Raw genomic sequence first — 17629 nt, forward strand, 5'->3', positions numbered from 1 at the left:
AACAAATCTAAATACATTTTATATTTGAGATTCTTCAAATAGCCACCCTTTGCCTTGATCACAGCTTTGCACACTTGGTATTCTCTCAACCAGCTTCATGAGGTAGTCACCTGGAATGCATTTCAATTAACAGGTGTGGCTTAAAAGTTGATTTGTGGAATTTCTTTCCTTCCTAGTGAGTTTGAGCCAATCAGTTGTGTTGTGATAAGGTAAGGGGGTATACAAAAGATAGCCCTATTTGATAAAAGACTAAGTCCATATTATGGCAAGAACAGCTCAAATAAGCAAAGAGAAATGACAGTCCATAATCTCATTTATTTTTTGTTTCTTTCTTTTTAGGGGTAGATCAGCTTTAATATTGCAGATAGATTGTAGCTTCCATCAATGTAATTGTCTGCATCACTTCCAATCCCCCATATATTATTTTGCAAATATACACTGCTCAAAAAAATAAAGGGAACACTTAAACAACACAATGTAACTCCAAGTCAATCACACTTCTGTGAAATCAAACTGTCCACTTAGGAAGCAACACTGATTGACAATAAATTTCACATGCTGTTGTGCAAATGGAATAGACAAAAGGTGGAAATTATAGGCAATTAGCAAGACACCCCCAAAAAAGGAGTGATTCTGCAGGTGGTGACCACAGACCACTTCTCAGTTCCTATGCTTCCTGGCTGATGTTTTGGTCACTTTTGAATGCTGGCGGTGCTCTCACTCTAGTGGTAGCATGAGACGGAGTCTACAACCCACACAAGTGGCTCAGGTAGTGCAGTTAATCCAGGATGGCACATCAATACGAGCTGTGGCAAAAAGGTTTGCTGTGTCTGTCAGCGTAGTGTCCAGAGCATGGAGGCGCTACCAGGAGACAGGCCAGTACATCAGGAGACGTGGAGGAGGCCGTAGGAGGGCAACAACCCAGCAGCAGGACCGCTACCTCCGCCTTTGTGCAAGGAGGTGCACTGCCAGCGCCCTGCAAAATGACCTCCAGCAGGCCACAAATGTGCATGTGTCTGCTCAAACGGTCAGAAACAGACTCCATGAGGGTGGTATGAGGGCCCGACGTCCACAGGTGGGGGTTGTGCTTACAGCCCAACACCGTGCAGGACGTTTGGCATTTGCAAGAGAACACCAAGATTGGCAAATTCGCCACTGGCGCCCTGTGCTCTTCACAGATGAAAGCAGGTTCACACTGAGCACATGAGCACATGTGACAGACGTGACAGAGTCTGGAGACGCCGTGGAGAACGTTCTGCTGCCTGCAACATCCTCCAGCATGACCGGTTTGGCGATGGGTCAGTCATGGTGTGGGGTGGCATTTCTTTGTGGGGCCGCACAGCCCTCCTTGTGCTCGCCAGAGGTAGCCTGACTGCCATTAGGTACCGAGATGAGATCCTCAGACCCCTTGTGAGACCATATGCTGACACATGCACATTTGTGGCCTGCTGGAGGTCATTTTGCAGGGCTCTGGCAGTGCACCTCCTTGCACAAAGGCGGAGGTAGCGGTCCTGCTGCTGGGTTGTTGCCCTCCTACGGCCTCCTCCACGTCTCCTGATGTACTGGCCTGTCTCCTGGTAGCGCCTGCATGCTCTGGACACTACGCTGACAGACACAGCAAACCTTTTTGCCACAGTTCGCATTGATGTGCCATCCTGGATGAACTGCACTACCTGAGCCACTTGTGTGGGTTGTAGACTCCGTCTCATGCTACCACTAGAGTGAGAGCACCGCCAGCATTCAAAAGTGACCAAAACATCAGCCAGGAAGCATAGGAACTGAGAAGTGGTCTGTGGTCACCACCTGCAGAATCACTCCTGTTTTGGGGGGTGTCTTGCTAATTGCCTATAATTTCCACTTTTTGTCTATTCCATTTGCACAACAGCATGTGAAATTTATTGTCAATCAGTGTTGCTTCCTAAGTGGACAGTTTGATTTCACAGAAGTGTGATTGACTTGGAGTTACATTGTGTTGTTTAAGTGTTCCCTTTATTTTTTTGAGCAGTGTATATATATACATATACATATACATACACAGACATACATACATATAAATACATATACATATATATATATACACACACATCTTTAAAAAAATATATATATTGTTTATTAACCTCCACTCCTACCACCCCTTCCCCAATTGGAGCAAACAAGTGAACAACAACGGCCTGTATTTCCTGCTTATACATACTATATACATTTTAAGGACACAGTCTATTTTACAATAGTTTTATTTTGTTTGTTTTTAACGCGTCATTCCTCTACCCTTAACCTCTCCCATATATTTATAATGTTTGAAGGTCAGTCAATATGGAACATTTCAAGAACTTTGAATATTTCTTCAAGTGCAGTCTCAAAAACCATCAAGCGCTATTATGAAACTGGCTCTCATGAGGACCGCCACAGGAATGGAAGACCCAGAGTTACCTCTATTGCAGAGGATAAGTTCATTCGAGTTACCAGCCTCAGAAATTGCAGCTCAAATAAATGCTTTACAGAGTTCAAGTAACAGACACATCTCAACATCAACTGTTCAGAGACTGCGTGAATCAGGCCTTCATGGTCGACTTGATACTTGAGTATATTTCAAACCAAATACTTTTAGACTTTTACTCAAGTAGTATTTTACTGGGTGACTTTCACTTTTACTTGAGTAATTTTATTTTAAGGTATCTTTACTTTTACTCAAGTGTGACAATTGGGTACTTTTTTCACCACTGACTCTCATTGAGCAGTGGCGACATATTGTTAACGTTTTATCCACAGCTCTCTGTCCATCACCATTGTAATCTCCTGTGAAGCCAAAATGCTCCCAAACTGGAGATTTAAATGGTGATGGAGGATCCTCCAATTCTTGTTTATCAACCCCACCACTCGCCATCATACAGAACTAGTTCCAGATTGTGCCTCACAAAAGGATAGTTTGAAATGCGCCAGTTAAGATTAGAATTTCGATTCCAACGTGCGCATATGCTATAATTGTTTTAAAAGACTAGGTGGGTGAAGTCTGTGAGGGAGGAGCGCCTCGTTCAAATCAAACAAATCGGCGCCGCTTGGTTATTTTGTCAACAAGGCAGCATTATCCAGGCTTCAGAAACATGCCCGGAAATCGAATGCAGTAGACGTTCAGCCAGTGCAAGACACGCTACATTGGCGCCCGGGCGAAATTAGTCGAATCCCCTCAGATACGAGTCCATTTGGACTCCCGAGTGGCGCAGCAGTGCTCGAGGCGTCACTACAGACCCTGGTTCAATCCCGGGCTGTATCACAACCGGCCATGATCGGGAGTCCAGTACAATTGGCCCAGCGTAAGATGGAGGGTTTGGCCAGTATAGGCCGTCATTGTAAATAAGAATTTGTTCATAACTGACTTGCTTAGTTAAATAAAGATTAAAACAAGTCACAATTCAACCTAATTGGCTGACCTACATTCCCAGTCAATCTGACAATTCTCATTGGTCGTCAGGGATTTGTTTTGTAGCTGGTGACGTGTTGGTACCGCCTCCTTAACCAGCGTTGTAAACAAACCCTGGATAATATTGGAAGTTTGTCCCCGCACCACGAAAATATCCTATCCTTAAAAAAATTAGTCGGAGTAGCTATAGTTCTTTTAAAAGTGTAACTACAAAATACACGAAACGGTTTCATCTCAGAGAAAAACTTGTTCCTGTTGTCAAGTGTGAGAAACCGAGAGAGAACAGCTGCAAGACGATTGTTGTTTGTTTGGTTTGGATCCGTCCGATGGTTTCTTGCTGAAAAAGTGACAAAACAAGCTATCCCCTACGATTGAGCAATTTACCGATGCAGTTGACCTATCCAACGGTAGTTTTCTGGTCACATATTCGTTAAAATTAGGTCTTCCATTGAACATCCGATAACTACGTTAGGTGAGTGAGCTATTTTCTATTGTGCTTGTATTTCCTTCCATGTTGCTAGCTGAGCCTGACATGGCGGGTTTACAGTAAACATATTAAACGCCTCCTGTAAACCCAGAATATGGTTCAGTTGATAGCTACTAAACTAATGTCAACATGTTAGCTAATCTCTCACGGTAGTTGGCTAAAATGGATAGTTTGGTAGAGAGGAAGACTGTCGGTGAATAATTCACTGTATGAAACGTTTTGGGGAATTCTTGGCTAGCTGGTTGCTTTGTTAGAATGTGGAGCGAGTCAGCTACGTTAACGTTAGCAGGCCAGCAAAACTGCAAGGATCAGTGATGTTTTGCTTGTTGTTGTGTATGCCGTGACATTAATACTGCCCGTTATTTTGAAATTACTCTAGCTACAATAATGATTTTTCACACGGATATTTAACCGTTTTAAATGACCCAAGACTTTTGAGTAAAAAAAAGTAACATTTCCCCCATCCATCTATAGAGCGCTACTCACTCTGACCATACATAGTCGGTTTTAGCTGGTACAGTAAAGTAGGTCAATGCATGTTGTGTTCTGTCTGGTGCAATGGTCAGCGTTATCGGGATCCTTGCGACGTCCTTAACCCAAAACTTAACCCCTAACCCTTACTTAAAACTTTTAAAATGTAAACTTCAATGGTGTAGGGACGTTCCAAGGATCGTGGATAGCGCGGAGCATCGCTTGATAGCACGGACCCTTCTGTAATTGTACCAGGAAGTGAGCTGCGAATTAGACAACGGAGGTAAAGTTGGTTTTATATTCACACGTTCAGACATTCGCCAAAAGCCATTTAAAACTGTATAAATCAATAACTAATTCACTGTTTGTCACAGAAACATCAAACTACGTATGACTTATTCTATAAATATCTAGCATACTTTAACAACCTTTGTTTTGAGGAAAGAGGCTGTTATACCCTATTAGAAGGGGCTTGGCAGAAAATTCTGCATCTTCAGTCATATTAAATTAGATTACAGGAAAAAACTACAGGATGAAGGGGTCAGGTCTGACTAACAAAGATGACTGGTGGATGGATCAAGAGAACCAAGAGGATCAACATGGACATTCCACAGTGGAGAGTGAACCATAACATACACTACCGTTCAAAAGTTTGGGGTCACTTAGAAATGTCCTTGCACATTTTTTGTCCTATAAAATAATATCAACTTTATCAGAAATACAGTGTAGACATTGTTAATGTTGTAAATGACTATTGTAGCTGGAAACGACAGATTTTTTAAAATGGAATATCTACATAGGCGTATAGAGGCCCATTATCAGCAACCATCACTCCTGTGGCACGTTGTGTTAGCTAATCCAAGTTTATCATTTTAAATGGCTAATTGATCATTAGAAAACACTTTTGCAATTATGTTTGCACAGCTGAAAACTGTTGTACTGATTAAACAAGCAATAAAACTGGCCTTTAGACTAGTTGGTGCATCAGCATTTGTGGGTTCGATTACAGACTCAAAATGGCCAGAAACGAATAACTTACTTCTGAAACTCGTCAGTCTATTCTTGTTCTGAGAAATTAAGGCTATTCCATGTGAGAAATTACCAAGAAACGGAAGATCTCGTACAACGCTGTGTACTACTCCCTTCACAGAACAGCGCAAACTGGTCTAACCAGAATCGAAAGAGGAGTGGGAGGCCCTGGTGCACAACTGAGCAAGAGGACAAGTACATTCGAGTGTCTAGTTTGAGAAACAGATGCCTCACAAGTCCTCAACTGGCAGCTTCATTAAATAGTACCCGCAAAACACCAGTCTCAATGTCAACAGTGAAGAGGCGACTCCGGGATGCTGGCCTTCTAGGCAGAGTTGCAAAGAAAAAGCCATATCTCAGACTGGCCAATAAAAAGGAAAGATTAAGATGGGCAAAATAATACAAACACTGGACAGAGGAAGATTGGAAAAAAAGTGTTATGGACAGACAAATCTAAGTTTGAGGTGTTTTGATCACAAAGAAGAAAATTTGTGAGACGCAGAAAAAATTAAAAGGTGCTGGAGGAGTGCTTGATGCTATCTGTCAAGCATGGTGGAGGCAATGTGATGGTCTGGGGGTGCTTTGGTGGTGGTAAAGTTGGAGATTTGTACAGGGTAAAATAGATCTTCAAGAAGGAAGGCTATCACTCCATTTTGCACCGCCATGCCATACCCTGTGGACAGCACTTAATTGCAGCCAATTTCCTCCTACAACAGGACAACGACCCAAAGCACAGCTCCAAACTATGTAAGAACTATTTAGGGAAGAAGCAGTCAGCTGGTATTCTGTCTAAAATGGAGTGGCCAGCACAGTCACCGGATCTCAACCATATTGAGCTGTTGTGGGAGCAGCTTGACCGTATGGTACGTAAGAAGTGCCAATCCAACTTGTGGGAGGTGCTTCAGGAAGCATGGGGTGAAATCTCTTCAGATTACCTCAACATATTGCCAACTAGAATACCAAAGGTCTGCAAGGCTGTAATTGCTGCAAATGGAGGATTCTTTGATGAAAGCAAAGTTTGAAGGACACAATTATTACTTCAATTAAAATTCATTATGTTTCACCTTGTCAACGTGTTGACTATATTTCCTATTCATTTTGCAACTAATTTCATGTACGTTTTCATGGAAAACAAGTGACCCCAAACTTTTGAACGGTAGTGTACATATATACTGTGTATATACAGCTCTGGAAAAAATGAAGAGACCACTGCAAACTATCAGATTCTCTGATTTTTATTATTTATAAGTATGTGTTTGGGTAAAATGAAAATTTTTATTCTATAAACTACTGACAACGTTTCTCCCATATTCCAAATAAAAATATTGTAATTTAGAGCGTTTATTTGCAGAAAGTGGTCAAAATGAGAAAAAACATGCAGTGTTGTCAGACCTAAAATAATACTAAGAAAATAACTTCATATTCATTTTTGAACAACACAAAACAATAAAAAAAAACTTTTAACAGAAATCAATATTTGGTGGAATAACCCTGATTTTCAATCACAGCTTTCATGCGTCTTGGCATGCTCTCCACCAGTCTTTCACATTGATTTTGGGTGACTTTGTGCCACTCCCCAGATTTTCACTGATCTTCCACCAAATTGCACAGTGGGTGTGAGACACTGTGGCTTGTAGGCCTCTCCAGGTCTCACACCTACTGTGAAATTTGGTACATGTTTGGTTTTTGGGCTAAATGTATACATTATGATTTGCCTCTGAACTGTATGTGAACCCTTCTGCAATCTTTTTCCCCAGTCTTCAATGCGAAGCAACACTGTTCAATGTGTGCTTTGCATCATCCAGAGAAAAATGATGACAGTAGGCTATGAAAACTCATGTAGTTTCATCTTTCAAGACATTTAGAAGTATGAAACTTTGTCTTTAAACTTTTTTATCGGGGTTATCCTTGTATTATTGCTCTAATGTTCTATTATCATGACTCTGTTATTATTCTACTATGAGAGATACTAGAAACACACTATGATAGCGATTCACTGTAATAGGTACACACTTTGTATCTGGCACAAGTGACGATTAAACTGATTTCAAATATTGCATTTATTGTCATGTTTGGTATTATAACATTGATGTGTGATACCTTTTTTTAATCAAATGCCTCTATTACTATATGATTTACAGTTGAAGTCGGAAGTTTGCATACGCTTGGTTTGAGTCAATTAAACATGTTTTTTAACCACTCTACAAATTTCTTATCAACAAACTATTTTTGGGAAAGTCGGTATTCACATCTACTTTGTGCATGACACAAGTAATTTTTCCAACAATTGTTTACAGACAGATTATTTCACTTATAATTCACTGTATCACAATTCCAGTGGGTCAGAAGTTTACATACACTAAGTTGACTGCCTTTAAAACAGCTTGGAAAATTCCAGAAAATTATGTCATGGCTTTAGAAGCTTCTGATAGGGTAATTGACATAATTTGAGTCAATTGGAGGTGTACCTGTGGATGTATTTCAAGGCCTACCATCATACGCAGTGCCTCTTTGCTTAACATGGGAAAATCAAAAGAAATCAGCCAAGACCTCAGAATTTTTTTTTTTTTTAGAACTCCATATGTCTGGGTCGTCATTGGTAGCAATTTCCAAACACCCGAAGGTACCACGTTCATCTGTACAAACAATAGTACGCAAGTATGAACACCATGGGACCATGCAGCCGTCATACCGCTCAGGAAGGAGATGCTTTCTGTCTCCTAGAGATGAACGTACTTTGGTGCGAAAAGAGCAAATCAATCCCAGAACAACAGCAAAGGACCTTGTGAAGATGCTAGAGGAAACGGGTACAAAAGTATCTATATCCACAGTAAAACAAGTCCTATATTGACATAACCTGAAAGGCCGCTCAGCACGGAAGAAGCCACTGCTCCAAACAACCATAAAAGTGCCAGACTGCAGTTTGCAACTGCACATGGAGACAAAGATCGTACTTTTTGGAGAAATGTCCTCTGGTCTGATGAAACAAAAATAGAACTGTTTGGCCATAATGACCATCGTTATGTTTGGAGGAAAAAGGGAGAGGCTTGCAAGCCGAAGAACACCATCCCAACCGTGAAGCACGGGGTTGGCAGCATCATGTAGTGGGTGTGCTTTGCTTCAGGAGGGACTGGTGCACTTCACAAAATAGATGGCATCATGAGGGAGGACAATTATGTGGATATATTGAAGCAACATCTCAAGACATCAGTCAGGAAGTTGAAGCTTGGTCGCAAATGGGTCTTCCAAATAAATCGACAATGACCCCAAGCATACTTCCAAAGTTGTGGCAAAATGGCTTAAGGACAACAAAGTCAAGGTATTGGAGTGGCCATAAAGCCCTGACTTCAATCCCATAGAAAATTTGTGGGCAGAAGTGAAAAGGCGTGTGTGAGCAAGGAGGCCTACAAATCTGACTCAGTTACACCAGTTCTGTCAGGAGGAATGGGCCAAAATTCACCCAACTTATTGTGGGAAGCTTGTGGAAGACTACCTAAAACATTTGACCCAAGTTAAACAATTTGAAGGCAATACTACCAAATACTAATTGAGTGTATGTAAACGTCTGACCCATTGGGAATGTGATGAAAGAAATGAAAGCTGAAATAAATAATTCTCTCTACTATTATTCTGACATGTCACATTCTTAAAATAAAGTGGTGATCCTAACTGACCTAAGACAGGGAATTTTTACTATGATTAAATGTCAGGAATTGTGAACAACTGAGTTTAAAATGTATTTGGATAAGGGTTATGTAAAGTTCTGACTTCAATTGTATACTGCCTGAATACTCAACAATGATTAACACCAGTTATGTGTGCTTCTGTCAGTTTGTGGTCAAATGCATGTCATTTTAGCAATTGAACAAAAATCCAATTAAATTTGAAAATGTTCCTGATTGCAAAAGCATGTAGCAGAATGTGGGTATTCCAGAAGTGTAATTTACATGTAAATAAACAACCCTGTTTTATGTTTTGAATACTGCAGATAGAATGCTCTGTGTGCCAGAGATGGTACCATTCAGCTTGTCTGGGGATGACAAAGGACTTCAACAAAGCCAAAATAGAAAATGATTGGAAAAGGCGCCTCTTTGCTGTTAAGTTAGAGAAGTATAAAAAAGGAATGTTGTGCCTTGTAACTACTTTAACATGTGGATCTGTTGCACTAAAATGCAAACATTGATTTGGCATACAATTTAAGATTGTACAACTTTATGGTAACATTGTTTAACTTCACATAGGACAAATAGCGCTTGACATTAACATTTCTTTAAAGTTATTGCAAATAAAAGCACATTTTCACTTTTTTCTGAAACAATCACTGAATTAGTTATAGATTTCTTAATCTTTAAATGCAATATTTGAGATTTTATGTATTTCTATCAAATAAAAACTGGAATTTCTACTCAAAGCAAAGGTTGTAAAAGTATACCAGACATTTATAGAATAAATCATACCTAGTTTGATGATTCTGTCATAATCAGTGAAAACGTTATTGATTTTTACAATTTTAAATTGTTTTTGGATCATGTCTGATGAATGTCTGTTGAATGTCCAAATGTGTGAATATAAAACCAACTCTACCTTGGTAATTAGACATGCATATGGCTTGAACTATAATCACTAATATGTGCCCAGACCTGTTTCCCACTCTTAATAATACAGTTAGTTCATTATTGTGTGATTCATATTCCTTCTGACATTTTTTGTGACTCTCTTGTACCATCACAAGGTGTGACCTGTCATGCGTAAATAGAGAGGCAATTAACATTTGAGTGCATACGTTTCTACAGACAGCCAAAAGTTATTGAACTTGTTTTGCACACTTTCATTTTCATTTGAAAGCCATGGGAATCATATGTTGCTCTTTGTGTTTGTGTTGTTTACCCAACTTTGCCTAACCCTATTTGGCAAATACGCTTACAAAATAGAATTTTCTCATAGTTACTGCACGACACAAATAGTGAAGTTTAGGGTTTACTACAGTCACATTTAGGAGTAGACTAGCATTATGAGTCCCTGTAATGCCCTATATCCTCTCTGTCTCCTCTCCTGTTTTCCTGTTAAACGCTAAGTCACTCTGTTTCCCTCTCTATCTCCGCAGACATGGTGAAGCTGACAAAGGCTAAGACGTTTCAAGCGTACCTAGACTCGTGCCACCGCAGGTACAGCTGTGTTCACTGCCGAGCACACCTGGCCAACCATGATGACCTCATATCCAAGGTGAGACTACATGGACCATTTATGGCTAGTGGGTTAAATTCCATATAGTTGAATAATAAGCCTATGTGTTATTTGCAGGGGTTGGAACCTGTACAGGGAACAGAACCGAAAACCGGAAAATAATGGTATTTTTCAAGGAACAGAAAAGGAACTGGGAACGAAAGTGATCCATACTGTTCCAGAACAGAACCGTTATTTTAAAAGCATGGAAACCGGTTAACGTTATTTTAAGTTTTTTTCTAGTCCCACAAAAAAACGCAACAAAGCGCCAATGCAAAACCCTCTCTATCACTCAAACTTATTCCAGCGTCTGGCTGCAAGCTGAGAATCTTTGCCTGTGCGTGTTTAGGCTACCTGCCCCCCCCCCCCCCCCCCAGGAAAGGATGGATTTACTTTTTCAATGCCAGTTAAGGATACTATATGCCTAGTTATCACAATTCACGTTGGATTTATTTTTATTCTGGTGCCGCTCTGCACACATAAGCGTTAGCTTGCTAGCTCAAGCGCGTTAGCTTGCTAGCTCAAGCGCGTTAGCTTGCTAGCTCAATGGGCATTCAAAGTTCCTTCATATAAACTGCTCCTCCTAGGTATAATTATGTGGACCTAATTCAGATAATGCATGTCATAACAAGATGCCTAGCGCTTCAAGTCTGCTCCTCAACCATCTCTTGCCCTAACCCCACCCGTAAAATTTCAGTCACATCTTGCGCCATAGGCTACCCTTGTCCGTCCATCACGCATGTAAACAACTAGCTTGCCTGCTCTATCCACACTGATTGGTGAAGTAATTTAATGAGCTAAATGTAAAAAGCGGTTTATTTTCACAGGTTAAATAAGGAACAGAAAGGAACTACATAAGCTGCTACTGTTTTTGGTTCGAACCGATCAGAGCTTTATTTTGCTGGTCGAAACAGTGAAACCGAACAAAAAAATTGTGGTTTTCTTTAGAACAAAACGATAGGAAAATAATTTTGGTTCCAACCCCTGGTTGGCTGTGTCAAATGATATTACATTTCAATAACAAGTAATAACATTGGAATAACGAGAAACAACAGCCACAGCCCTCTGTTGCAGTGTAAGCTGGAAAACGTTACCTCAATGTCACACTTTCCTTAAAACCACAGATTTTTTTTAAATATTTGATTTTGCATTGTCTCTCTCCCTGTCTTTTTGGCATATTTGAGTTCATTCTCTTTTTTTCTGTCATCCAGTCTTTTCAGGGTAGCCAGGGTCGTGCCTACCTCTTCAACTCTGTGTGAGTATCTTTACTTGTCATCCAGTGTATGACCATATAGCCTACACAGTGTACCCATAATTTAATGAACAAAATAGTATCCCTTTTAGGTCCCTAAAACACAGTCCTACCTTAGTTACCGCTCAAGCCTCAGTACACTGTCATTATCATGCATCTGCCAGGTTCCCCTTACGACACTTCAGTGTGTTTACGCTAGTCCTGTAAGCCATACAATGCACCCTGAAGCCAGTTCACTATCCTAACAGTGGAGGTCACGTTCTGTTTGCTGTAGTTTGCATTTAGTAGTTAGCATGTAATTTCTCAACTGGTGCATAGCAAACACCCCCTGATGTGGGGCTAAATATTAGGTTCTGAATAGAATTATCACTTTTCTTGTTAAAAAATATAATATAAATGCTTACCTGGTGGGTCACCAGAAAATCTGATAAGCTGATAAGTCGGGTCACAAAACGGACATTTGTGGCGGGGAACCATGGCGGTAATTGACCTGTGGTTCTTGTTCCTGGTGTTTTCAGGGTGAATGTGGGCTGTGGTCCTGCCGAGGAGAGGCTGCTACTCACTGGGCTCCACGCTGTGGCAGACATCTACTGTGAGAGCTGCCACACCACACTGGGCTGGAAATACGTAAGGACAAACACACACACATACTATGCTACTGCTCTATGTCTCCACACTGTAAATGATGAAGAACTAAAATAATATCCGCAATCCCCATCCTCAGTAAATGTAGATGTCTTTTAAGCTTGTCTACCATGCACTCCCGCCTCTTATTCCCCCCCCCCCCCCCCCCCACCCTCTATCCCTCTTCCTACAGGAGCAGGCCTTTGAGTTGAGTCAGAAGTACAAGGAGGGGAAGTTCATCATTGAGCTGTCCCACATGATAAAGGACAACGGCTGGGACTGAGAGGTGAAGGGAGATGTTTTCATTGATGTTTCGTCCCTCATCCGTTGTTCTTCCTGGCCTGAATGTGTGTCCCCTCACCCTGCGTAAGGGCCATCATCTCTGCCACTCCGTCACTTCATACAGCTTTGCCAAGAATAGCATGTGATGTTTGTTTTTATATATATATCTATATACACACGGAGTATTCCAAACATTAGGAACACCTTCTTAATATTGAGTTGCACCCCTCCCTTTTGCCCTCAAAACAGCCTCAGTTCATCAGGGTATGGACTCTACAAGGTGTTGAAAGCGTTTCACAGGGATGCTGGCCCATGTTGACTCCAATGCTTCCCACAGTTGTCAAGTTGGCTAGATGTCCTTTGGGTGGTCGACCATTCTTGATACACACAGGAAACTGTTGGGCGTGAAAAATCCAGCAGCGTTGCAGTTCTTGACACAAACCGGTGCGCCTGGCATCTACTACCATACCCCATTCAAAGGCACTTAATTATTTTGTCTTGCCCATTTACCCTCTGAATGGCACACATACACAATCCATGGCTCAATTATCTCAAATCCTTCTTCAACCTGTCTCCTCGCCTTCATCTACACTGATTGAAGTGATTTGAACAAGTGACATCAATAAGGGATCATAGATTCACCTGGTCAGTCTATGTCATGGAAAGAGCAGGTGTTCTTAATGTTTTTGTATACTCTGTGTGTGTGTGTGATACATGTATATATAACTATACACACACACTCGTAGGTTTTACGAGTTTTATATCAAATCTACCCCACTATTACGGGAGCACCTTTTGTCAATATCGATATATCCCAATGTTTAGTTCTATCATGGTAGAGAATGAGCGAGTATAGGCTGTGTGAGTGCCAGTGAGTGTGTGAGCGCAAGCAAGAGTTTGTATACCCTCGGGCATGTGTGAGTTGTGTGTTTACGAGTGTGTGTGTGTGTGTGTGTTGCAGTGCGACCACCTCCTTAGCAACCTCACTAAAGCCTACTCATGTAATCCGTGCATCTGTGTGGGATCGTAGTCAGACAAAAAACTAAATTCTCTCTCATTAAGTGCAATTCACAGGGTTGAGACAATTAGACTGTTATGCAAAACCCTAGCGCCCTCAAGGCTGTTCCCTTTTTTTCAGTTTTTAGGTGAATGTGTGAAAAAGCAAGTTACCTTGCTTTGCGTGTGTGTGTTTTAAGACTTCATACTTAATGTTTGATGGTACAAGCAGAGTTGGAAAAAAGTCATGTTTATCTCAAATGGACTATCAAGTGCAATAAAGTAGGGTGTGAGTGCGCCTGGTTAAAGTGTCAGCAATATAACATTGGTCATGTTTTTTAATCCTTTAAATGACAATCAATGTATTCAGTTGTTAATGATGTTAAAGGCTGCAGCATGACACAGTTTGTAAGTGTTTCTGTGTGATTGGCCCGTGTGAGTTTGAATACTGTGTGTGTAAATGTTTGGCGTATGGGTATTTTCTCTGTATTCTGCCTGTGGGTATGCATTTTATGGTTTGTGTGTGAGTGTTTATACTGTGTGTATGCAGTGTGAGTGTACAGTGTAAGTTTGTATGATCAGATGCAGTACTTGTTAGATAGACTGTTAGCAAATGCTTTAGTTTGGGGGTGAAATCTAATGTTTCTGATGTGTAATTGGATATCCATTTTTACGTTATTTCCTTTTGAGATCAATCTTGTAAATACAGCTTAACATTGAGCAGCATGTACATAAGCATTTATTTGATAATATAAGAGAGCAGTGTGTAATATCAAAAAGGATGAATATATCTATAATTATGTAGCAGATTGTGACTATGTAAGCTTTTCCATTAAAGTGTTTTATTTTAACCTGAACTCGCACATTAAAGTATGTGGTAAATATATCTGCCTGTTGTTTCTATTACAGTAGCTAGGTTTCCATCCAATTGGCCACAGATTTTCATGCGAATTTCCAAAATCTGCATGAACAAAATATGCGCATTTTTTCACCAGTGGTGTTTCCACCAAATGGACCGGTTGCGGATAAAAAGCAGTGCGTGATGACGTAGTGCACATAAAAATGTTATTTTTCGCATAAATTGTCATGAACCGAATAAAATCGAAAGTTCAATGTGTTTTCAACTCGCACTTTCAACTCTACAAATAATTTTGTCACAACTGTTTAATTAAATAGCAAATGTGCCCACTCCGGTCTTGGCACGTACGCTCTAGACAACAGCTTGCAGATATAGAGCGGGGATAGATAGCGGTCTGAAACCACGCAGTGCGCCTTGTCGGATTTTTGAGGATAGTTAGGTAGGCTCCGCCAGTCTTTCAGTATGGTGCGGGTGAAGCACGCCTCTGTTTCAAACAGCGCGTCTGAGCAGTTCTTCAACTGTCGGGAGAAATGGCAACTTCCTGGTCCTGGAGCAGCTCAAACTGTGTATGTCTCAATGAGATGCCATCTTCATCTTAACCGACTTCATTTGGCTTCAATGAGCTATTGAGTCTTCAAATAGGAATGAATGGTGTCACGTGATCGCTTGCTTTGTCCATTCATATACAGTACCAGTGAAAGGTTTGGACACCTACTCATTCCAGGGTTTTTCTTTATTTTACTATTTTTTACATTGTAGAATAATAGTGAAGACATCAAAACTGTGAAATAACACATATCAAGGAGCAACAACGGCTCAGCCGCAAAGTGGTAGGCCACACAAGCTCACAGAACGGGACCGCCGAGTGCTGAAGCGCATAGCGTGTAAAAATCATCTGTCCTCGGTTGCAAAACTCACTACTGAGTTCCAAACTGCCTCTGGAAGTAACATAAGCATAAGAACTCTTCGTCGGGAGCTTCATTAAATGGGTTTTCCATGGCCGAGCAGCCATGCAGCCAAGCGTCGGAGTTGTGTAAAGCTCACCGTCATTGGACTCTGGAGCAGTGGAAACACGTTCTCTGGAGTGATGAATCACGCTTCACCATCTGGCAGTCTGACGTACAAATCTGGGTTTGGCGGATGCCAGGAGAGCGCTAACTACCCGAATGCATAGTGCTGTAAAGTTTGCTGGAGGAGGAATAATGGTCTGGGGCTGGTTTTCATGGTTCAGGCTCCTTAGTTCCAGTGAAGAAATATCTTAACGGTACAGCATACAATGACATTCTAGATTATTCTGTGCTTCCAACTTTGTGGCAACAGTTTGGGGAAGGCACTTTCATGTTTCAGCATAACAATGCCCCCGTGAACAAAGCGAGGACCATACAGAAATGGTTTGTCGACATCGGTGTAGACTTGACTGGCCTGTACAGAGCCCTGACCTCAACCCCATCGAACACCTTAGGGATGTATTGGAACATTAATGCCCGACCTCACTAATGCTGTTGTGGCTGAATGGAAGCAAGTCCCTGCAGCAATGTTCCAACATCTAGTGGAAAGCATTCCCAGAAGAGTGGAGGCTGTTATAAAACCAAAGGGGGGACCAATTCCATATTTTGGAATGAGATGTTCGACCAGCAGGTGTCCACATACTTTTTGTAGTGTGTATATATATATGCAGTGCATTCTTATGTCAAACCACTTGATAAAGAAATGAGTAAAGGGTCTGAATACATATCTAAGTTTATTTTTAATACATTTGCAAAAATTTTAAAGCCTGTTTTCGCTTTGTCATTATTGATGAGATTATTTTTTTTAATTAATTTTAGAATAAGGCTGTAACGTAACAAAATGTGGAAAAAGTGAAGGGGTCTGAATACTTTTCGAATGCACTATATGCATTCGAAAACTGGAACACGCTGTCATACACTTCAATCCAGAGCATCCCAAACCTGCTCAATGGGTGACATGTCTGGTGAGTATGCAGGCCATGGAAGAACTGGGATATTTTCAACTTCCAGGAATTGTGTACAGATTCTTGCGACATGGCGCCGTGGGATCTCATTACAGTATCTCTGTGCATTCAAATTGCCATCGATAAAATGCAATTGTGTTTGTTCGTAGCTAATGCCTGCTCATACCATAACCCCACCGCCACCATGTGGCACTCTGTTCAAAATGTTGACATCAGCAAACCGCTCGCTCATACGACACCATACCACATGGTCTGTGGTTGTGAGGCCGGTTGGACATACTGTAAAATTCTCTAAAACGACTTATGATAGAGGCTTATGCTAGAGAAATTCATATTCAATCCTCTGGCAGCAGCTCTGGTAGACATTCCTGCAGTCAGCATGCCAATTGCACACTCCCTCAAAACTTCAGTCATCTGTGGCATTGTGTTGTGTGACAAAACTGCACATGTTAGTGGCCTTTAATTTCCCCAAGCACAATGTGCATTTGTGTAATGTTCATGCTGTTTAATCAGCTTCTTGATATGCCACACATGTCAGGTGGATGGATTATCTTGGCAAAGGAGAAATGCTCTTTAACAAGGATGTAAACAAATTTGTGCACAAAATTAGAGAGATATAACCTTTTTGTGCATATGTAACATTTCTGGGATCTTTTATTTCAGCTCATGAAACATGGGACCAACACTACATGTTGCGTTTATATTTTAGTTTTTTTATGCCATTATAGTGTCTGTGATAGCATAGACGGGTTGGACGCGTGTACAACCATGGGGCAAAACAGATGAGGTTGGCGTAGATTGTTGACAACACGTAAGCTATATTTCGTCTCCAATGTTTCTTGAAAACATAAATACATTTGCACAATGACCACTTGTCTCTCAAATACATTGGTTACAGTTGCTGGTTAGCTAGGTAGCGGATTTTAGCCATATTAGCATTGACATGAAATCAGTCAAAACACTTCAAAACAAGACATGGTATCAATAACAAGATGAAACGAGCTGAAATGAGCCAC

The 17629-nt window shown here is 40.9% G+C and overlaps 1 protein-coding gene across 1 annotated transcript; it reads left to right on the forward strand.

The window, feature by feature from the left end:
- The first annotated feature begins 3520 nt into the window (after positions 1-3520).
- LOC120033301 (protein yippee-like 3) lies at positions 3521-13036 on the forward strand. The gene is made up of 5 exons (XM_038979583.1): positions 3521-3890; positions 10510-10628; positions 11840-11883; positions 12399-12507; positions 12698-13036. The coding sequence occupies exons 2-5, from the start codon at positions 10512-10514 to the stop codon at positions 12785-12787; spliced, it is 360 nt and encodes a 119-aa protein (XP_038835511.1). The 5' UTR covers positions 3521-3890; positions 10510-10511; the 3' UTR covers positions 12788-13036.
- The last annotated feature ends 4593 nt before the right edge of the window (positions 13037-17629 follow it).

This window comes from Salvelinus namaycush, chromosome 3 (assembly GCF_016432855.1).
Source record: "Salvelinus namaycush isolate Seneca chromosome 3, SaNama_1.0, whole genome shotgun sequence".
NCBI classification, from domain to species: Eukaryota; Metazoa; Chordata; class Actinopteri; order Salmoniformes; family Salmonidae; genus Salvelinus; species Salvelinus namaycush.

Bases quoted from the DNA above. Each gene is read 5' to 3' on its own strand.
- LOC120033301 (XM_038979583.1), top strand. From the start codon at position 10,512: ATGGTGAAGCTGACAAAGGCTAAGACGTTTCAAGCGTACCTAGACTCG. The intron at 11,884-12,398 runs GTGAGTATCTTT...TGGTGTTTTCAG, and splicing joins GCCTACCTCTTCAACTCTGT to GGTGAATGTGGGCTGTGGTC. The intron at 12,508-12,697 runs GTAAGGACAAAC...CTCTTCCTACAG, and splicing joins CCACACTGGGCTGGAAATAC to GAGCAGGCCTTTGAGTTGAG.